This window comes from Sebastes fasciatus, chromosome 1 (genome assembly GCF_043250625.1).
Source record: "Sebastes fasciatus isolate fSebFas1 chromosome 1, fSebFas1.pri, whole genome shotgun sequence".
NCBI lineage: Eukaryota > Metazoa > Chordata > Actinopteri > Perciformes > Sebastidae > Sebastes > Sebastes fasciatus.
Window position 1 is genome coordinate 24722308 of NC_133795.1, and position 23219 is coordinate 24745526.

The 23219-nt window shown below is 39.2% G+C and overlaps 1 protein-coding gene across 4 annotated transcripts in view; it reads left to right on the forward strand.

Annotated features, from left to right (window-relative positions):
* The window catches only part of igsf21a (immunoglobin superfamily, member 21a), a 238025-nt gene that overhangs the window by 146242 nt on the left and 68564 nt on the right, over window positions 1–23219 (forward strand). For all 4 annotated transcript variants that reach the window (XR_012594339.1, XM_074639254.1, XM_074639277.1 and 1 more), the window contains exon 4: window positions 4617–4735. Coding sequence is in view for 3 of the 4 variants with exons in the window: in XM_074639254.1 (XP_074495355.1) it covers window positions 4617–4735 (119 nt within the window). In the remaining variant the exon portion in view is untranslated. The remainder of the gene's footprint in view (window positions 1–4616; window positions 4736–23219) is intronic.

The following is a 23219-nucleotide window of genomic DNA, read 5'->3' on the forward strand; positions in this document are numbered from 1 at the left end:
GGATGGATGGATATACTTTATTGATCCCAAATTGGGAAATGATTCTGTTACAGCAGCAGGTTATCCAAGCAATGCACAGGAACAGTGAATAAAATGTACATATCAACACTAGAGAAATATATCCATGGAATGCACAATATAAAGAATATTGGAATACACAATAAATATACCTAACTACTACAACTGACATACAAAATATAAACATATAATAACCTACTATAGTAAAGTGTGCAAGTTAGAATGTTTTGTTTTTAAATAAAAAATAATTGAGGTTGTAAATGTGCAAAATCCAACATGTGCATGACTATGGCAGGAGCAAAAACAGATTGGAATATGGTTGACACAGAAACTATAGAGCTGAGAGTTCTCCGTTAGACAGAGCTGAGGTGTTGTAGAGAGTTATTGCTTTGGGCAGGAAAGATATCCTTTATCGGTCCTTGTGACAGCGAAGCTGAATCAGTCTGTTAGAGAAAGAGCTCTGCTGTCTGTCCAGTAGGTGGTGGAGAGGGTGGTCAGGATTATCAATAATGGATAACATTCATTGACTATTAAATAGTCAATGTTCAAAGATACAACAAACCAAACAAAAGTATGTTAGAAGTGAAAAGTAAATGTATGTATTTAGACTATTCTTAGGCAACACTAGGAATGAGCCAAATTTATTTCAATGTTATCCTCTAAGCTTTTCAGTTGAGGTGCCTTGCTCAAGGGTATTTCAAAGTTGTTGAGCGAGGAGAGAATAACATCTATGGTGGAAAGATGTTTATTGGCGCACAGATTTGACTGCTCTCCAAAAGAGCGATCTCCTCTCCTCCACACACACACACACACACACACACACACACACACACACGTACACGCACATGCACACTCATACAAAGACACACACATACAGCTGTACTCATTAAAGTGAAGCTGCTGTGAGCGCCCTACCACTGTTCCAACAGAGGACCCCATCTGAAACACCCGGGCGGCAAGGACAATTGTTCCTGTTTTGTGGGAATAAATCACAGGGGCTAAATGTGACTAGTAGTGTCTCACTTTGATTATCACTGGTGACACATTAGCCAAGTGCAGAATACAGATTGCGCTCCCTGTTCCAAAAACAGCCTGATCTCACAGAAATACCTGAAATGACCACGACCTCTTAACAGCACATTACGTGGTGGTGGTGCATAGTAGGCACCACGAAAACAATGCCAATGGAATGTCAATTAGGATCCTTTGTCATGGTGAACACACAAACTCCCAGGTTCAACAAAAACAGGGTTTGATCAAACTCTGTGTAGGGAAGAAGTCAGGGTGGATGGGTGGGTCAAACACGGGACTTCACCAAGGAGACTGGTGTTTGTGTCCCGTGTGAAACCAAAAGTCAACAGTGAGTTATATTTAACCCAAACCATGATCTTTTCTTTCCTAATCCCCACAAAGTAATTTTGTTGCCTAAAACTAACATTAGTTTAGTTGCTTAAAACATAACATTAAATTGTTTCCGTTGGTGGCACCTAATTTTACACATTACGTGCCACCACCACGTTGAAGAGGTTGTGGTCATTTCACATATTTCTGTGAGATCACATTGTTCAAAAATGGTCATCTGCTATCACTGACTGAGTAACTGTTGGTTGTTGATGCTCTGCAGAATTGTATTCAAAAAAGGAAAGGAAAGAAAAAAGCGTACTTGAATTATCTAAAAACCATGTTTTTTTTTTTGTAAATTAAAAAGTACACTTATAACACATTCGTGTTATATTGAGAATACCGTATTTAAGTTGTACATACTGTAAAACTTGGACTTTAGATCTGCTTGCTGTAAATATGTTGAAATTATACTTATATTGTATTTTGGCTACTAAAATAGTCTTTTTTTTCTCCAGAGAAAAGGATATCTTTGTTCTCAAAATAGCTTGTCAAAACCAAGCAATTAACACTTTTGAAAGGCAATTTTGTAAAATCATGAAACACAGCTGCACAATGTGGATCTAAAATGGAAACACCCAATAAAACTGCTGACTGAATGAAAAAAATATATATATTTTAAGGAAAACTACATTGTCATTTTGTATTCTATACCTAGAAAAAGTATGTGAACCTCCATCAAGCAATATTTTGATATTTTGATATTTTTAACAGTGAATCAGATGACTCTCTGCAATATGAAAGTGTTGCTATATTCCACAATACAGTCTGCAGCTCAGTGAAGCTTGACCGTTCAGCTCATTTGTTCACCAGAGAGAACCAATATAAGAGACACCTTATAGAGTGGAGATATGCCAAAGTAAGCAAGGGTTTGGTTAAGGGATCTAAACACTGAGCAAGAAAGACAGGACCTAAACATCAAAGGAGCAGACCTGAGCTAAAACACCAGCAAGGACTTAACGTTTGTGTAATTTACAGTGGCGTTTCTTTCTGTTTTCTCACATAAAGACTTCACAGACATACACGACATATCATTTGTGTTTCAGCAAATGTGTCACTGTAGGATGATGATCTGGATTTCCACCACTTGCCTTTTAAAAACTTAGTAGTTATGTAGTAGCTACATAACAAAAGTATGGTAAAATAAGTCAATGCCAAATTTTGGGTTCACCCAGGACACAAACAGCGGTCTCCCGGGTGACAATCCTGTGTTTGCTTGACCCATCCATCAACCCGGACCGCCTCCCCATGCAGACTTTGTCAGTCTTTATACTAGTTCACTTGACTTCCAACTTTGCTCCCGTCATAATTACTACGGCCACCAGAGGTCGGCGTCGTCTTTTTGTATTCGTATCGGTTGTCAACCATGTGAATAGATGATAACGGCATTCTGAACCTACCAGTAGGTGTAGCAGGCCCCTTCTAATCCATATCTATCAGCTTTATAACCACTGATTTGAGATTAGAACCACCATTCATTAGGCTGATAAAATTCAAAGCGGGTGTATAAACTCTGAACACAACAAGTTAGTTAACACTGAAACAGGCTTTGAAAGAAAATTGATTTGGTGTATATTTGTTAGTGGGTTTTGTGTGCAAGTTCTAGTTTTGGTTGCTCATATTTTACAGATTTGCATGTTTTTTGGTGATGTCAGTTTTATCTTTGCTTGGTTGTCTTTTTGTCAACAATATTGTTTGGGTGGGTTTTGTTGTAATTCCTTCATGAATTAAAGTTGTTCAGCAATTTATATTGGGCAATGTCTGAATAGTTGTAAATTCTTAATTTTTGGCATAAAGGTTTGAGATTTTGGACATATTTTTGTATTCTCCCTATTTTACAGGGTTTTATGGATATTTTATCTGAGATTGTATTATTGCCACACAATGTAGTACAGACATTCATGTTCTCCACAAGATGAATTGTATTAATTTTGGTGAAAGAAAGAAATGGGCAAAGACAGAGACCTAAAAAAGTGATGTGACAAACACTGAGCAGCATTTTCATCATCCTCCATGTAAGCGTTTCTCTTTTTAGCTAGAACTATGACTGATTTAAAACTAAACATGGCAAAAATGCACAGCAAGCTGCTCATCTCAGTTATATCTAGCAGACACCATTAGCCTTCTGGGAGAAGACATCCATTTAAGATTGGATGATGATAAAACCTTGAAATACATTCACAGTTGAAAAATGACAAAAGTAAGATTGCATTCTTACTTTTGTATTCTTCAATTTAAGCATGCAGATTATAATAATGACAACGTGCAGTACAATAATACTGTTTGAGTTAGAATTTATATTCATGATCATAATTATGGGGAATATTCAACCAGCTGATGGTTTCATCTGAGCTCCATTTTATTTAGTCTGCGTGTGCAAGCTCAGAGATGTCTGATTGCTCAGCTGGTTAACAAGCAGGTTGAAATCAAAGGTTTTGTGTTTGAATTCTTGAAAAATTACATCTATGAATGATTTTGTTTTTGTGTATTTTCTCTGTCACAGTTGTGGCAATAAATGTTTTAGTAAATTTTAGTAAATATTTAATGATGTTTGCTGAGACTCCAGATTAGAGGCTTTAGATTATCTGAAAATGTTTAATAAACTGTATTATTTTTTTATGGTATCTTTTATTTTTTATTTATTCATAAAAACAAATTAATGCTGAGAGAATCTTTTGTTGAATAAAATGTTACTGGTGAACTGATGATATCTTCATCAGTAATAAATGATACAGACGACTGGACCGTATGGACCTTAAGAAGTTTGACACGTACAACTCATGATTATCATCATTAAAAATGATGTACAAATAATAATTAGGATATAAGTGATAAATCCTTGATACTAACAAACTTTTTTAATTCCACATGAATTCATAATTAATACATCATGGAATTGTAGTTTGCTATGAGCTTATGAAGGTTCAAAGCAGAATCAAATCAAAGCAATAAGCAAGTACAATGAAGTTAGCAAAATAATACTTATAATCTTAAACTTAAACGACATTTGCTTCGTCTTTAATGTATGTGCAGGATTTTTTTCTCACTTTGGCTACTCCCAGCGGTAGTATCTAAAGAGGCTTAGCAAACAGATAACAATGAACGCCAATGTTTTGTATTTGCATCTCTGTGTCAATATTGTTAAAATGCAAATATTAGTATCAACTCATAAAACTCATAATTCTCATATTTTACAGGCTGCCGGAGGTACGGATCTCAGACAACGGGCCTTACGAATGCCATGTGGGCATCTACGACCGGGCAACGAGGGAGAAGGTTGTCCTGGCTTCAGGGAATGTTTTTCTTACTGTTATGTGTGAGTACCATCACTGCATTTTATATTTTAAAGCAAAGGAAACATCCTTTCAGAGGTGTCTTACATATTGTGTTCACTGTTTTTCTGGTTAGAACAGTGTGCTGGGCTGGGACATGGGTTGCATGTAGATGGACTGTTCAAAGTCAGTGGGCTGGACAGTAAGACAAAGATTGAAAAACTGGATGCTGTGCAGGTCTTTCTGTAGGAGACAAAGCTGTCTTGATCACTCAAAAAAGTGTGAGGTTTCTAGTTTTATGTAGGTGCCGGAGGGGTGATGTTTTAAAACTTTTGATACTAGGAGTTGGATTTGCTGTTTTCCAGAGTAACAAGGAATTCCGGTGGAAAAATTTCATTTTAAATTGTCATATCTAAAATGAGCAATTGAAGCTTTACCGTCTCACTTAAGAATGACGTATCAAATGACTGTGAAAACAATGTGACAATGTCAAAGGGAGAATAGGCAGACACAGTTAGCTGGTGAACATAGTGAAGCATTTAACACTTGAAGAGTCTGATATTGCCCTCAGGAGTCCAAAAACATTGCGAACGATGACGATATGTGAATTTTGTGTTCCCAACTTGTTTGCGCTGACCCCAAGTGGCCAGAAAAATCAGTTATTGCAGGTTTAAGGAACGTAGATAGGTCTCTTTTATTACTGTTCTAAACATGTAACATAATGTGTAAACATATATATTTCATATATACACAATTGTGTTGGGATAATCAATTAATTTGATAGTTCTAATACTGATTGTCTCACACTGGTATGAATTTGAGAACAAGCCATCAGCACTTTTCGCTGCATGTCCATGTTTTGTGAAAGCATTTAAAAAAATGACATGCCACTCAGATGGATGTTGGCTTAGAGAAGGAAACAATGGCACTACAGACAGTAAGTGCATTAATTACCCTCGCCTAATGAACACCAAAGATATTTTACACAGATCTTGATATATTATTTATTATTATCCTTGTTTGCCTTCTCCATTGTAACTGTATTTTTTTTGTCCTACATCATGACTGTCTGCATGACAACAATAATTAATGTCCTTGTATATTAGTGTGTTGACGTATGTGTATTGTGGGATGTGTTTTTTATTGTATTTCCATAATTGTAGTGTATTGTGGCTTTATGATACTGAAAGCTGTATATTTTAATTACAGTGTACATGTAAAATCCCAACTAGTGCAGGCTGGTCACATACACTGTTCGTAGCTATGTTCATAGCTAGGAAAGTAATGCACTGTAATACGTGTATATCCCACAAAATCAATTTGTGCTTAATTCACCTAATCGTGAACCAGGAAATATAAAGTTTGGCAAACGTTGTGTAGGAGACAGGTGTTTGTGTCCCATGTGAAACCACAAGTCAACATTGATTTTTAGGTGACGTCGCTTCTGGGGTTATTTTAAGCCAAACCACGATCTTTTCCTAAACCTCACTAAGTAGTTTTGTTGCCTAAACCTAAGGAAGTTTTTTTCCTGCGAAGAGGGACATTTATTTTTGAAAAGACTGTATTCATGTTACAAGCGGAAATTGACACGTGTTGCTGTACATTCGTAGGAAAACTAACAAAAAGGAGTAATACGTTTTTTATAAGATATCATACGAACCGTTGTATGAGAATGCGTTGACAAGGAACAAGAGTTGAAAATGTGCAATGGCTATAAACTCTCTGTGCAGCACATTAGTCCCGTGCTCTGTATTGGATCTATGTTAAATTGCATCATCAATATAAAATAAAATAAATTAAAAATTGTGTGCACCAATAGGCCTTGGGCTACGTAACAAGTGATTCAATTTCAGTGGTCATCGGGATGTAGAATGACTGCCATTAGAAGGTTATTGCTTCCTTCAACTATTAACCTAACAGAAATCCTAAGGGTGTGTTAGCAGGGTCAAGAGATTGATCCAACTGAAAATTCAAGTTGATGGGAATTATTTATTTTTGCTGCGACAGCAAGTGTTCAGCATTGGCGGAGCTATACGCTGTCTTGGTGTCCTCTACGGATTTACACTTTTAGACAAAACACTTACTTTGTTCCTGTGTCAGTCGCATGGATGTACATACTGATGAACCTTTGCTTTCCTCCTTGTACTTCAAACCTTATTGCCTGATACAACCACTATTACCATTATCAGTTACCATGATATCTCATTCAATCAGGAGAGGACGTCAAGCGCCTGTAGCCTATTGCTCAGTCTGTGCTGTAATTATTGTATTTAAGTCCCCCTAACGACAGCTGCTTCGCTTGCCTCTGATGTATTAATTCCAGCAGCAAAGACATGCTGTTCTCCATGTGGTCCTATGACTAATTAGCAATGATGAAATTTTTCAGTGGAACACCAGAGAGAGACACCGTGTGACAATATTACTCCATTATCACATTTTGTGCCTCTGAGAAGTGCCTATGGTTTTCATGTTTCTTTTTTTCCCCATTTGACGAAGACATTAATTTCTCCTTAACAAAGCCCTTGACCCTCTGTTCTGTTCTATTTGATGACCAATCCCATGCCTCTGAAGAGCAGAAGACTTTATCAGCAGTAGGGGATTTACTCTGTTAACCGTTTCTTGTTTCAGCGTTGGGTGGGAAGAAGTGAGTGATGTAGTCGTGGGATAGTCGGAGCACCCTAACTCAGCTGGGTCTTAAATCACCACTCCACAAGAGAGGGAGAAGAATGGCCTCTGGCGTTGTGGCTAATTGCCGTCTAAACTGAAACAGAATTATTCATAACCTATTAGTGTGTCAAGTTCAGTGGGAAGTAAAGAAAAAAGTAGAGAGGAGAAAGAAAGAAAATGAGAGGGGAAAAAAAGTTAATTAATAGGAAGCAGTACATGGAGAGTATTTAAATTTTTTAAAGGGCTTCATAAATAAGAATTATCATTTTAATGAATCCCCTGCCAAGAAATTCAATCATCCAGTTTTAAAAGGCTAAACCCTGAACTCTTGGTACCTCCGCTACTGTCCTTCACTCTTTGGAAAGTTTGCTTTTCCTCTTACACTGCCTGAGCATACCGTATGTTGATTATTAAGCCCAAGGGCCATGGCTATACCATGATGACCAATTTCCCTCAAGCCACATTCAATAATGAATGCAATAAATAATAATAAATTATTTCTGAAGTTAGAGGCAAAGCATCGTGTACAACATTCTCAACATTCACAAGCCTGCAATATCAAAATAATTGGGACTATTCTGTTTTCTTTGTTGGTTTTAGTTTCTTTTAATGTACACGCTATACCATATCCCCTGGACAATTGCACCGACGAAGCTTTTATCTTGATAATGAGGAACATGAATAAGATGCAGCACCAAGATGTACCCATAACTAGGACACTTTATTATGTAAATTCTATGCCTTAACCTGAATGAGCTGTTACGGTGCGCTGTGCCTGTAAATATAATTATTGACGCATTACTGTGTGATAATTCATGATGAGGCACTGGGTTGTTATCAAAGTTCAAAATCAACATCTGAATTGAAAGGTTACGGCTGAGAAGTTCAGTGTGAGAAAATGCTGAAATAGGCTGACGGACAGAATCTTTATTAGGCTATTGAATTTACTGTCAAATCGCTTTCAGTGTCAGTCTGCAGAGGATACATTCAACAAGATGTAAAATACACAGAATTGACAATGTAATAGAGTTTGGCCTTTTGACCACCTCTTTCCCCACTGTTATAGTTTCATTGACGACAGCTCAGCTGGAGGACAGCAAAACATTCAGTTCTTTGACATTAAGACCAGAAACTTAAATGTTATAATAAATTATAAAAACAAATGTGGGCAATACTTCATTAAGAAAGATGTAGTACATCATATCCATAGCAACCAATGCCTACTGCTGTTAGCTGTGAGCGATATGGATGGTCTTTCACCTTGGTTGGACATGAAAATATGTGCGTAAAATTTGTGAAAATATATTTTTTTATATTAATTATTAGGCCAGAAGGACACAGAGGGAAACTATGCAACCTTGTGGTAAACTTCATAAAATGGATTTCATGCAACACTTCAAATACAACCAGTCTGCTTGGAGCAACATTGATGGATGGTAGGGGATTGCGAAAGTCATTCAACTTCAACTATGTAACTGCATCGAATTTTTCAACAATTTAATTTTTCTGCTTTAGTAGAAATAAAACTAAACAAGAATATCTAAAGCACTCTCAAGCATTCAGAAGGTCTTCTATTTTAGAAAAAAAGCTTTGTCAAATATAATAGCATAATGGCATCTGAACTGTGTTCCCATCAGACTGTATACTTTGATTTAATTGTAAGTCTCTTAAACCCCTTGATAGTCCAAAAGATTTAAGTAAGCGATCAAAGCAAGTTTAACGTATACAAGTCATTGTGAAATACCTTGAGTGTATGGTAACATATGTGATGGTATTACAGTATAATTGATTCAGGATATTGTAATTTCAACACTTGAGGGATAGGCTTCTTATCCGTCACCACCAATCCCATAAAATACATATTTCATTCGGCAAACACTGACATATCCATCCCTGTAAAGCTAAGGTCATAATATCCGGCTTTGGTGGGTGAAAGAAATCAATACCTCTTTTCCCAATGGCAGAGATAGGGTCATTATTTGTTATTACCCAAAGTGATTTCTATGCCACATTCCAAAGATTACAAGGAAAGGTTATTTGTCTCCTTTGAGTGGGGCCTGACCTTGGGAAGCCAGCTACCGCTTGATCTGTGCATAGTGTCCGAGACAACTAAGGTTGTTGTGTTGTTGTCTGTATCATATGACCGTTGGGTTGCGACTCCTCTGCTGGATGAAGAACAACTTAATAGCCCTCGTGTTTAAACATCCTGTCACGTAACACCAGAAATCCTTTCTTCTAACCTTTTGTAAAGCGCAAGGATGTAATTTAAAGGATACCCTTCATGAGGCGGCATGGCTGGTATTTATAACCCCTAGAAACAGAGTTGAGCGCTAAGGTGTAGAGGGACTAATTACCTTCTCATCCCATAAAACTGGGATTCGCCTCAATAATGGATGCCCGACTTTAATTAAGCGCTGTGTATATTTAGGCGCTCGTTTATAAATGGCTGGGATTAATGGCGTACAAGCCAAAGCCCAAAGACAGCAACGCCTGCAGACACAGCAGTTCGGCGCACTAGTAGGAAGAGTTTGTGCGCGACTGTTTGCATGCAAGTTTGCGTGCTTGTGTGTGGAGAGGCTTGTTTGGGTGGCGGGGTTTTGATGGATTGCTAAGGAGCGTCTGTTCCCTCTGTGTCCTGTACTTGTTCGGGAAGTGAAGAGAACATCTTGGCCGGAATCGACACATAGGGTGACTCAAACACAGCGGCCTAATTTTCGGCTCTCAGAAAGGATGCCAATTTTGTGAGACTCATCAGTTGTATTCTGAAGTGTTTGCCGTGTCGTCTTTTAGCACGGCCCGGGCCCATGGGGGATTGTTCAAGAGTCCTTGATACGATTCTCCATTACTCTCTCATTTAGCCTCTGTGTCACCTTCCTGCTCATCACACTTAATGTCCTATAGTGTGCTATCAGCATCACAACCGGTTCAGTTGATTTTGTGCAAAAATGTCTCACACAGATGGCAAGAACATTCTGTTTCATTTTGTGACAATATAGTGCATCAACTGTTGTCCACATGGAATAATCTTATTTTGTATCTTGTTCATAATAATGAGTACAGACTTTCCTCTGGATCTGAATAGTTCTTTCTTTTTAAATTGTGTGACCCCTTGCCGCTCCTCATCCAGGATTCCAAGGCAGTGTGGAAAAGTATGGAAAAGCATATCATTTGATTTCCAGGTCTGGATAAGTATGGAAAAAAGATAAGAGATTATGGAAAATATTTGTTTCCAGACTGTTGCCCCTATTCTACTTTCAAAAATAATCAATTTAGAGCTTCTAAAAATAAACTGATCATACAAGCAGAGTGTTTTTCATGGCGCTTTGGCGTACCCATGTTTGTTACAAGATGGATCTATGAAGAGAACTGATTGATGTCATCGCACCGGCCATCGGGATATTTTTTGGGGGGGGTTGGGGTATTTTCCCTGTGGGCCCTTCTTGCGAGGGCCAGTCTTTCTTTCTTTATTATTTTTTTTAAAGATCTTTATTGAGTTTTAACAAATTTAAATGCACAACTCTTGTCCTGGCCCTCGCAGTCACAGACAGCACAGAGCAGATCGCTGCCTGTCTGAGTTGGCCAATCTAATACTTTCAATCTTGAGGGGGGATAGCGGTCCCCTCCCAATTTGGACTGATCCTAGTTTTTGTTGAAATATGATTGGCTCAGTCAGCACCGGTAAATATTTGAGTTTCATCAGGGTTAATCTATACCTTACACAATCAAACACAAGTTACTATTACTAAACAAAGCAACCAGTATCCATCCCAATATTCATCTGCAGCTGTTCGATATTTCTACTAGTGGAAGTTCTCAACCCTAACACAAAAATGGTAGAAGTGTTAAAATTACTGACAACATTTTTACGGCAATTGTAAGGCATTTGCAAAGTCAAAAGCCCTGTCAAATATGGTTTAAAAAATACACTAAAAAGCCTTGAGATTTCAGTCTGAAAAATTATGGAATTGTGGAATGTAAAATGTGTAGGAACCCTGCTTATCACTCCTTACACCACCTACATTCAGACATACTGCGGGGAGCAGTTTTAGCACCAATAAAACGGGTTGGCTAGGAGCCCATTGAAGGGGAAAAAAAGAATGAAATGTATTCAAAGAGCAGATGAATTATTAAATGTCTGTCTTTGAGCTACACTCTGGGGTGATAATTGAGGCAAAAATAAACAACCCATGGGCTTCCTCAAGGATTTTTCTACCCAACATTGAACTGGTAGTCTGCACATCACTTAGTGTATGCTAAAGAATTTCTGTCTGATATTTTTTTTTGTCTCTTCCTTCCATGCTGTCAGAGTTGTCATAAAATGTCTGTTTTCTTTTAACTTGAAGTTTTGGATCTTTTATCAATTTTGAAGCAGAATTTTAATCCTTCATTCGACAAACACTGAAATCCACTGCTGCCATCTTTCTACAATTAGCTTCATCTGGGTTGTGGCATAAACTTGCAATCATATTTGCACCCATACGGTATCTCATTTGGGGCTGCATTAGCAAAAAGACATTTTTACCCTCTAGCTTATTCAGTGCCTCATTCAGCTGACATTCACCAGGCACTCGTCAGTGGGGCAGTCGATGCGCGCCAAGGCTGCAGCCTCATGAGTAAGCCTGTTTTCATACCCGCAGATTTCACACAGCAAACAAAAAACAAGCATCTGATGGTTGCATCATATCGTCTGCTCATATTCTTTCCGCTAAAAGGCTCCAGGATGAAATGTTTTGGCCTCAGATACTGTTTATTATCAGCTACAATCTGGATTCACTATATGCACCCCCACAAAAAAGTACCATGGTGATACCATAGCAAATTATTATACATGAAAACCATGTGATGTGTTATTTTCAGTCTCCTAATAAACCAAATAGCAAGGGAATTCGAGCATATGTAAAATCTGACTATTATAATCAGAATACTTTTTCCCAATTCCCAGGGTGGGAATACATTAATCTTTATAGAAATCAAACAACATTTATTCTATAGGAGAAAGAGATAACTGGTTGTTCTGTGCACTCAACCGTAGACCATAAACCTGTCGGGTGCCCTTGGTAAACAGGGAAAAATCAGCATAAACAGGAAGGCATCCAGGCACTCCTAAATATTAGAAAAAGTGGCAACGAGGAAGGAAATATTAAAAACCCTTTATCATAGTGGCTAAATCATGAAAAAGTCAACATGTTTTGACCACTGTCTTCGTCAGGGCATTTAACAAACAGAGAAAACGAGTGTGGCCTGATATAGTATCGACAACCAATGGGAGGCAATCACATGACTCGCAAAAAAACATGAGGTGAAACAAATAAGGAAAACAACGAAATAGCATTAGATGAGATAAACATTTATCCTATAACCTAAGAAAAACAAATACTATATTAGGTTCATGATATCCACTCTAGCCTTACACTGTCAAGGGTATTTATAGCCTTTGAAATTTACTTTAAGGATCTTGTTCCTACAGCATAAAAATCACACTTTTTTAGATGCTCCTTCACAACAGATAAACCATATTAACCATATTGTCTGCATATTGACCATAGTGAACATTTTTAAGCTACTATTAAGCTAATGTTTATGAGCTGTATTGCTTGGCTAATTACAACTTCCGGGTTGGTCACGTGATGCCATTGGGCCCAAAAAATACTTTTTCCCAAAGACGTAAGCTACATTGGGAAAGAGACGCCTGATAATCTGGATATTATTTTTTTTTTGGGGGGGGACGTAAATCGACTTCCCAGTACAAACACTTGAATATCCCCTTGTTTAAATCATTAGATCCTAAAAGTTGTAAAATGCACTAATAGCCGAAGCCAAAGTAATTTTCCTATCTCCGTTCATGTGAATGAGACCCAGCCCTAGGCTGGACCGAGGGCTGGGAGGTGGAGTTAAAGGAAACGTTCATGTGCCTGCTTAGGGCGCAATGGATGCAAAAGATCGCCGGAAGATCTTGGTAATTTTATACTTGGAAATCTAACTATTTTTCCTTCATGTGCAACTGAGGAACTTTCTGAATGGGGCTCCGCTTCTGACGCTGTATTCAGCTCTCTTTATACATCCATGATATACAGCATCCATGGTATAAAGGAAACTATGTTGCAACAACAGGCGCAAGTGGTTCTTCTTTGCGGTTTGCGTTAGACACTGTATGTGTTAAGAGGAGGACAAAGAAGAAGACAGCATCTGCCGCAACTTTATCGAGAAAAACACAGCACCTGTTGTTAGGGCTGAAAACTCTCACGCGCTGACCGTGAGACAACTGACACTTTTCACATGCTCTCACGCAGAGAAAGACAAATGTATAACTATGATCGAGGACATTTAAACCTGCAGCAAGCTCAGCTGCTGCTGACTCAAAACTGCAAAACTGAAAAGAAGAAGAAAACTAAGGGCTGATTACCAAATAGCCTACTGTGTGGTGTTTTATTCAACATGTTGCTATGATGCTTCATGTTTCAGATGTCCATCCGGTCTGTCCTCAGAATCAGCAGCTGTCAGTACGTTCTCTGCACGGAGCGTTTGTTTTTATCTCTTTACCTCCACAAGTCGATGGTTGCTGCTGCTCTGTGCACACAAGAGGACACCGCAGGCTCATGAACCCAGCGGTGCGGCAGGATCGCAGTCAAGTTCACCTTGCCAAGTGCATCGGGAGCGTGCCAAACACACTTTTGGTAATTTCGTAGCCAGGCTCCCTCGGCGGGCCTTCGGCGCACTTGGGCACGGGGTGGGATCCGAAAGAACGCATTATTATTATTAGAGCTTTATGAGAGCTCTCCCTGTCATGATGCACTGACAGTTTGGGAAACCCGCCTGTTGATGTGCAGAACAAACTGTGTAGAATAATTAAGCAAAACAACACGTTTGGTGTGCACATAAGCACGAAGGGGTTCTGTGGTTATTTTGAACAAAATTTAACCAGTGGATATGCCGCGCGTAATTGTGGCTTAACAATGCGCATCATCACTGCAGTTAGAGACTGCAGATGGAACAGACACCTGCTGCCGTCAGATGGCTGTAAGGAGAGTCACCAGTGAAAAGGGAAGGTCTTCAGTATAGTACTACTGTCATCACAGACAGAGCTTTATTCTGCCTTGCTGGCATTAATAACTGCTGCATAACTGCTGGTAGGAAATTCATGTTGTAGAATACAGTTGTTGTTGCTGTCACAACAATTAACTACTTTACACATATTACCAAAGTAATTCATGTTTGCAAATTCATTTCTGCCCATGCAGCTATAACTGCATGTGTCATCTCAGGAATCTTGGCAGCCCTGCTGTTATGGTGAATGCATGCTGGGATGTTTGCTTTCTTCACAGCTGCAAGTGGAGTGATATTTGGAACAAGTAAAGTGCAAAGGTCAACTTTTATAAATTGAAGGCAGGTTTTAAAACAGCCATTCTCTGTTGCTATGTTCATTTCTGTGAATCAAACTATAATTATCCCGTCTGAAAATGTAACATAAATTAGCTTGAGTTAAGTTCTTCCACTCTGTGAGGGCGTTGGCACCCTCCGCCGACTTTACTTTTGGCAGAAGCTGTAGCACACTCAATTTTAGAGCTAGAGTGAAGTTACTGGTATCATATGAAACTAGAATCCATTGGTACCAACCATGGTATGCTTGTATTTTGGGAAGAACGCTAAATGACACTACAAAGTAGGGCTGTCGCAGTAAAGGAATTCCCCCTGCGGTGGTAATGGTTGGCTCAACAGTGTGATATGTGGAATTATTGCAATGTTTTATTCTTTTGCAAATTGCTTAATTTATCCTGATTTTATTGCTGTATAAATAAGCTTTATTGTTAGGCTGTTATTAGGTATGTTGTTGCTTTTTAAATGACAAAGATGACAATTTTAAAACTAATGATATACGTTTTTTATTGTTAAATGCAGAACAGAAAAGGGCAATGAGGCGCAGCGTTTTTTTTTTTTTTTTCAGCTGAGACAATTTGATTGCGTCTGGTTGCTATGATATGGAATATCTCCACAAGGTAGAGTACTTGATCTGGATATAATGCGAAATATACGTTGCTCCCATTGCAAATAATTTGAAAAGAAAAATTGTGAACATAGTCGTGGCGGTTCCTTGCCATCCCCTGCGGTTGGCTTGTCCATGGTATTGCAATATTACGACAGCCCTACTATGAAGCTAAATTTTGGCAAGGGAAAAACTGGCATGGCGATTTTCAAAGGGGTCCCTTGACCTCTGATCTCAAGATATCTGAATGAAAATGGGTTCAATGGGTACCCACGAGTCTCCCCTTTACAGACATGCCCACTTTTCGTTGATCACATGCAGTTTGGGGCAAATACCATGCAGGAATATTTCTGCATACTGGGGTCCCTAAACAGTAATTGGAATTAAATTGGGTATTACTGTATAGTTGAGACTCTTGTGGATCCAATGAGCCCAATTGTATTCATGAGTGATGATGTTAGTCCCCATAGTAGCCATTTCATTGTAGAGAGACCATTGTTTTAAACGGGACCTCACTGTATAAAATAACCTGTGGTGACCTCGAGGATAATCACAGAATGTTGTAGTGTGGAGTGGGGTCAGCATGGGTTAACCTAGGGTTTTAAAATGAATGTAATTACCCTGTAGATGCAAAAAAGAACTGGTAGAGAAAGAGAAGTCACGTTAGTCGTGTTGGCACACTTTGGCTTTAGTTAATACTGTGAGAAAATAGCGGAGTGGTGCAGCTCCTTTGAGAGTGCACAGTTCGGTGTGTGAGAGTGTGGTAATGACTGAGAGAGAGACGATGTGCGTAACATCGGAGGGAAATGTCAGTGTATGTTCAGTATGAGCTACAGTTGGTCAGAAAATAAATGTTTCAGCTCCTCGTGAGCCAAGCAAAGCTCTAGAGTTTTGTTTACCAGCAGCTGAATACAGTGATGGGGGATAGTTCTGCTGCTAGCTACAACTTCACCCGAGGAGCTGTAGAGCAGTCTCCTCTGTGCTCCCAGACCACAGTCTGGAACATGAAGCAGTCTGTTATAAAACAAGTAAAATTATAGCACCGTATTGTCAAAACATCCGGCAGATGGAATGAGATAACAGTAACACTTTTATGTTCTTCTGTTACTGAGAACTGAAAGTACCATCCCTTTCCATCATTGTACCATGGAACTTCTTTGTAGGGGCAGGGTATTTCCAGCCCGTTCTCATTCCCAGGGCGTCAAATACCGAGGCTTTGTCACGGCCTGTATGAGACGCACCAGGCTTTCCATTAAACCCATCCACAGCAACAGTAAATCTCTGAGAAAGTGTGCCGGGAGGGAGAGACTGTGGTGACATAGTTTAAAGAACAAAAAGACACACTAAGCACAGACGGGAGGGGTGATGGATGGGTCCAACAAACACAAGGCAGACCGCTGTTTGTGTCACACAGTTTCACTTTCACGTTACAATCAGCTGTTTGTTTGTGTCCTGTGTTAACAACATTCAGTTTCATTTTCATGTAGATTTTTCCTAAACCTAACTAAGTAACTTTGTTGCCTAAATCTAAAGTGACGCCAAGGATAACTAAAGTGGTTTTGATGGCAAAAATGCATGTTTGTATGCATGCGCCATATAGCAGCATACTGTAGATTAGCTAAGTAGTAGCCATGAGGAATCCCTACAGATTGCTTACAAATCACCGGTCTCCCGCTTCAACGTCCTGTGTTTGTTGGACCCATGGATCCATTCACCTCCCCCTCACCCTCTATAAGTGGTCTTCATCACTTTATATACTACGTAAGTTAGTTAGGAAGTTAGACTTCCATCACTACACAACACATGACAACCGTCACTATGAGACGTGTGTTATATTTCCATCTCAACGACACAAAACATGATACTGACACTCTTTCTACCGGTGTACAGGCGGGTCTTTTACACTGTTTGCCGTGAGACTGGGCTGAAATAACTCTGGATTTGGCTATTAGTGAATTTTACAACTTTTGACGTAATGATTTAAATAAAGGCTATTCAAGTGTTCATACTAGGAAGTTAATATACCCCAAAAGCAATTATCCACTGATTTACAGATGTTTCTTTCACAATGTAACTCAATAGGAAAAAGTATTTTTGGGCCTAATAGCATTACGTGATGGACACGGAAGTTGTAATTACGCAATTAGGCCACTATGTAAAATTGGTTTCAAAGCCTGGCGCTGTTCCTGGGGGCTTGATCATGAAGAGATAGACTTATATACTGTATATCATGAGATAGGATGACATGCATTACAGCTTGGGTGTGACCATGCATAAAGCTACGAGTCAGTGCCATATGTACATATTTATTTTAGACAATTCAATCATATGAGACGAATTATCATTTAGATATAATGAAGCTTGATGATGTTATTTTTATTTTCTGCATTAAATATTTTTGTGCTACCGCTAACAGCCAAGTAGAACACTATGCTAAGTATATTATCCATTTTTCCTCTCCTCAGTACACCCACTTAATGGTAAGAGACCCTGCAGGCACATTAAAAGTTTGGCTTCTCATTTTAAATGTAGGCATGTCCCGAGTAGACCCTGCTGCTTCCACCACCATATGGCACTATTGTTAAAGAGCACAAATTAGGGCTGTGCGGAGTATACTATAGGCTGCTGAAATGAACAAATACCATTTTGCTCTGCGTGACATCGAGGGATGTTTATTATACCCCGTAAAACGCAGCATCTCCTGCCCGTCATGCATTAATCATTTAGGAGTGCCCCTCCCCGGATGCATAATCCCAGTCATGGCACAGCGGAGGACAGATCAGGCAGAGATCCTTCTGTGCTGTGCAGTATTTCTCTTATGCCTGATGGAGAATGAAATATCAGTTGAAGTCAATGAGTCATATCAAATAATGGTCAAGTCAAGGTTGTTATATGCATAAGCGCAAAGTTGTAGAATTGTCAGCGACATGGAGACATTGTTTTTTGACGAGGAGAAACTTTCGGCAGATTTTTTTCAAAGCGCCGCACTAAAACACAGAAGTACACATCTTCAAATAGTTCCAAGAGTCTTTAAACCATCACTTTAGAATAACCTTGTGATGTCTTTCACCATGCAGCCCTTTCTTGTTTTCTTGGGTACTTTTCCTTCCTTCATCCCGAGACGTGCGCATCTGATATTGAACACAGTGCCTCCCCTGATGTCTCCTTGTAGTTTATCTGTATGCTGTGAAGTGTAGGCTTCATTCCTTGTGGCGCAGTCTACCTCATTCCCTTCACCCCCCCCTCGCTAAGGATGTCTTCATCGCTTGCCGCGCTCCGCTCCCCACCAAGGTCCCTCCTTTTGAGCGCGGTTGACTGAGGAGGCGACAGAGGAGAAACAGCTTCGCCTCCCCAGAGACACGCAGCTGATTGTACCAAAGGATGAGAAAACCTCTTTGTCTCTCTACCTTTTACCTCAATATCACCTTGCTTGATAAGTCTTCTTTCCAACGAAGTGATCCCCCTAAAAATAGTTTCTTCCTTCATAGCAAGTTTGACAAAACTTATCAGACAGTGTTCTATTTTTCTCCGTAAATGAATTGATTCAAGGAGGTTATGTGTTTCATTTTAGATTTAATTCATTTCCCAAGAGACTAACCCAAGGGCATCTGTAACTTGAAAAAGGTCAAGAGCCAGACAGGATGAAAAGAGCCAGAATGGCTCCCTAGTTTGTAATATCATTCCAGCCCTGTGGAGTAAGTATATGATTTGATTTATTTTTAGCTCGGCCCAATGTGACAGTAAGATATTTTTTGTAATTACAGGGAAATGCATGTGAGCTCACCTGTCTGTCATTTATAGCCTACTTGCTATCCTCTCATAACATTTATTTTGTGATGAATTTTCTTTAAGCATTTGCGCCCACAGTCTATCCCCTGTGTGCTCGCTATCAAAATATTTAATTATGTTGACTCCCTTAAAACTGTTGTGATGCATAGCTCACCAGAAGGGATCCCTGATAATATCAAGGTCCCAAAAAATACAAAGCAGATGAGTTTTTCATTTCTTTCAGACTCTCACAAGAACATATTGACAAGAAAAGATAATAATGACATTTTCTTCTCACAGAGGCTGCATTATGATAAATTCACAACAGGGTTGAAAGCCCCGACATACAGTATCTCCGTTGATCTTGTGTGCTATGTGTTTTTGTAAAAGTCAGAATGTGTCCTTATTTCTTTGCAATTTAACAGCCTTAGAATTTAAAGGTGCTAAATTTGAAATTCAGAGCATTAATATAGCAGCAAACACCAATTGCAATGTAAAGATAAAGTGTAGTAATGGTGTCCTGAGCAGATAATGAAGCCACTCTCCCTCTAGGTGTGTTGTAACCAGTGGGCTACCTTCAGGTCCGGTCTGGGAGTTGTCCATGTTTTCGTCTTAGAACTTTAACCCTTTCAAAGTGTGTTCACAGTTCATGAAATTTAATTAATACCTTTTTGGTTCCCTGAAAATGTCTTATTCAGCGTTTGGTGGTTGTGTCACTTGTGGTTGCAAAAAAAAAAAAGATGGCGACAGCCAAAATGCCGAACTTGAGGCTTCAAAACAGCAGACCACAAACCAGTGGGTGACTACGTCCAATTCTTATATACAGTCTATGGTTGTAATCTTAGCTTTTCTATGCTTTGTTTACGAAGCTGGTTGGCCGCCCGGTTGGCTGGCTAGCTCATGGCCGCCACTCTGCACTGCGCCCACCCTTCGATTCCCCCCAGGGTTAACCCTGTTAGCTCTATCAGCACTGTGGCCGTTGTTTGCACTGTTAGCACTGTGAGCACCGTTATCTGCAAACCGTCGACTCAGCCATCGCCATGTTGAGAGCTGTGTGGAGGCAATACCTCAATCATAGATATGCTCTGAATTTGGAATTTAGCACCTTTGAGAAGATATACTGTAGAAGAGAAATTACTTTAAAAATACATGGTGGAAACATTTTTTTTAATTATTTATACACAAACATAGGCCCAAAATACAAAAATGCACACACAGAACCCAGAGAAAGATATTGAAGAGATGTTCAGGTGCCCCCCCAAGCAGTTTGGCATTCGGTGCCTTGCTCTAAGGGACCTCGGCAGCGCCCAAGAGGTGAGCTGGCACCTCTTCAGCTACTAGTCCACTCTTCGTACTTGGCCCATGTGGGACGTGAATCGGTCACCCTCCGGATCCAAAGCCAAGTCCCTACAGACTGTGCTACTGCCACCCCAATATATGTCTGATTTCAAAAGGCCTATTATATTTTGAAAATATTTTATTGAATGTCGTTTAGTTTGATGTCATTTAGTCAATCTTCTGTGTCACGCTTGGAGGGTGGAAGTTGCAGATATTTCCAAAAGTTCACTGTGGTCTTAGCTCTTTGAGATTTGACACTCATCTTCGCGGCTGCACAAAGGACTTTGAGACAGGCGATAAATTCATGGGGAAAGAAGAAATACAGGTTTAGGAGTCCCTGAAAGCAGCCTGTGGGCACGGATCGAATGGATTTCTTCTCAGTGTGCCCATTCTTTAAACTCGAATAGGAATCAGAGGAGGGGAAGCTGAAGGGAAAATTGAAATGGAAAATTCATCGGGACCCTTATTCTGTCCTGACGAAATCTATAAAATTAGGGGAAGGTAAGGTGGAATGTATTAATTGTGCAAATGTCTCATCTAAAATAGTCCTGCTGTGACTAGAGGAGAGAGAAATACAACAAAGTTGCTTTTACATGTTCTGTCTCAAGAGTGGCATACTGGAAACCAGACCTGTTAATGAATGTCTTAGAACCTATAACCTACATGGGCAACTCTGTCCCAAACAGACCTTGTTTCATTCTTGACAGAAAGGTGTTGTTGGCTTAATTGCTAATTTACAAAAGCATTCTCCAAAAAGATTTAATTGAGGTTGAGGAAGTGACGTGCTGAGGTATTTCAAAGGGCAGAAAACAGAGCTCATGTTGATGAATATAGAAATGAAAGTGAAAGCTTGTGTAATGTGACGGCTTTTGATGAGCCAAAAGCCAGCTTGATGATTGTGGGTTATTTTTAGGAATCAACCACTAATTAGTTAACTCCTCTTCTTTTCTCTCAGTCTTCTTCTACTTCTTGTTATTTTAGCAGCGGTAATTGTACCATTGGGAGCTCTTTCACAAACGTTTTTTGGCTTCTTGAGGTGAACACCATTCACTAGAGGATCTTATATGTGGAACATTTTCTCGCGTGTGACATATTTGTAAGTCCATTGATTGAAATTATACCAAGACAGAATGAATGAAATATCAACCCGATCTCACAGGAAGGTGTATAAAATACACAATACTACAACGACATTCAGCGTGTCATAAGGATGCATTTTAGGCTTTTCCCCTGTCATTTTTACGCCATGCAACAAGTAAGGGATAATGTACAGCCAGCCAGTCATTGTCGCAAAATAAACCCTGACAAGGTGATGCTGAGGGGTCTTGCATCGCCTTAAAGGGGTTTATTTCACAACAGTGACCCACTAGCTGTACATTATCCCGCTTATTACATGGCTACTTACTAAAGAAATCAATAATTTCACAAATAACGGTCCGCCAGAACTGAACATCAGAACTGCGCCCATAGCAACAGTCTGTTATACATAGCAACGGTCTGCTACAAAGCAAAAACAGACCATAGAATGCCTTGATTGACCAATCAGAATTGAGTATTCAACAAAGCCGTGTAGTAAAACGTCTGAAGTTAGGTTTAGGCAACAAAACCACTTAGTTAAGTTTAGGAAAAATGGTTGGACTTATAAGTATGTAAACTAAAATATGTACCTAAAATGCGTCACTAAAAAACCCGTCACAAACGTCACTAAAAACAAATGTCACTAAAAAATACGTCACTAACATCACTAAAAAAGACGTCATAAACATCACTAAAAACACATCACAAACGTCACTAAAAAACACAAACATCACTAAAAAAGCGTCACAAACATCACTAAAAACATGCCATAAACATCAATAAAAAACACGTCACAAACGTCACTAAAAAGCACGTCACAAACATCACTAAAAACATGCCATAAACATCAATAAAAAACACGTCACAAACGTCACTAAAAACACGTCACAAACATCACTAAAAACACGTCACAAACATCACTAAAAACACGTCACAAACGTCACTAAAAACACGTCATAAACGTCACTAAAAAGCACGTCACAAACATCACTAAAAACATGCCATAAACATCAATAAAAAACACGTCACAAACGTCACTAAAAACACGTCACAAACATCACTAAAAACACGTTACAAAAGCCACTAAAAATGTGTCACAAACGTCACTAACGTAACTTACAAAACAAAACACCGGTCTCCTGGTTGAAAGTCCTGTATTTGTTGGACCCATCCACCTCCCCTTCCTCCTACCATAGTCTTTCTCTTTATTGTACGTGAGTGTGCCATATTTATGCAGGTGCATTTACATTGCTGTCAGTACATACTACATGGTGTACAAATGGCAAACCAAAAGCAAGAATAGCGTTCTTATTGCACGCTTTTGCCTTGTGCATCATTGTGTCATTAATATGCCATTTCGTGCGATTGGGCTGGAAATATGTTCATACATGGTTTTATTATTCTACTGTCACCTTGTCACCAGAACAATAATATCTCCTATATATCATATCATATGTCACACACACTGTGTGCAAGTAAATTTGAGTTTGTTATATGATGTGGTGAGCTCTAGATGGGGGAGTATAGTGTGTTCAGTTGTCTTTATCACAGGAGCAGCTTCCTTATAGCTGATACACTCATAGAAGCTTTGCTAGAGAGACGATAGGCTGGTTATGGAAATGTAGTCACACAACCCATCTTTTTCCCCACACTTACTACTTTGCTACAGTGTGTGCTTCAGCTACAAGAGAGCTGCT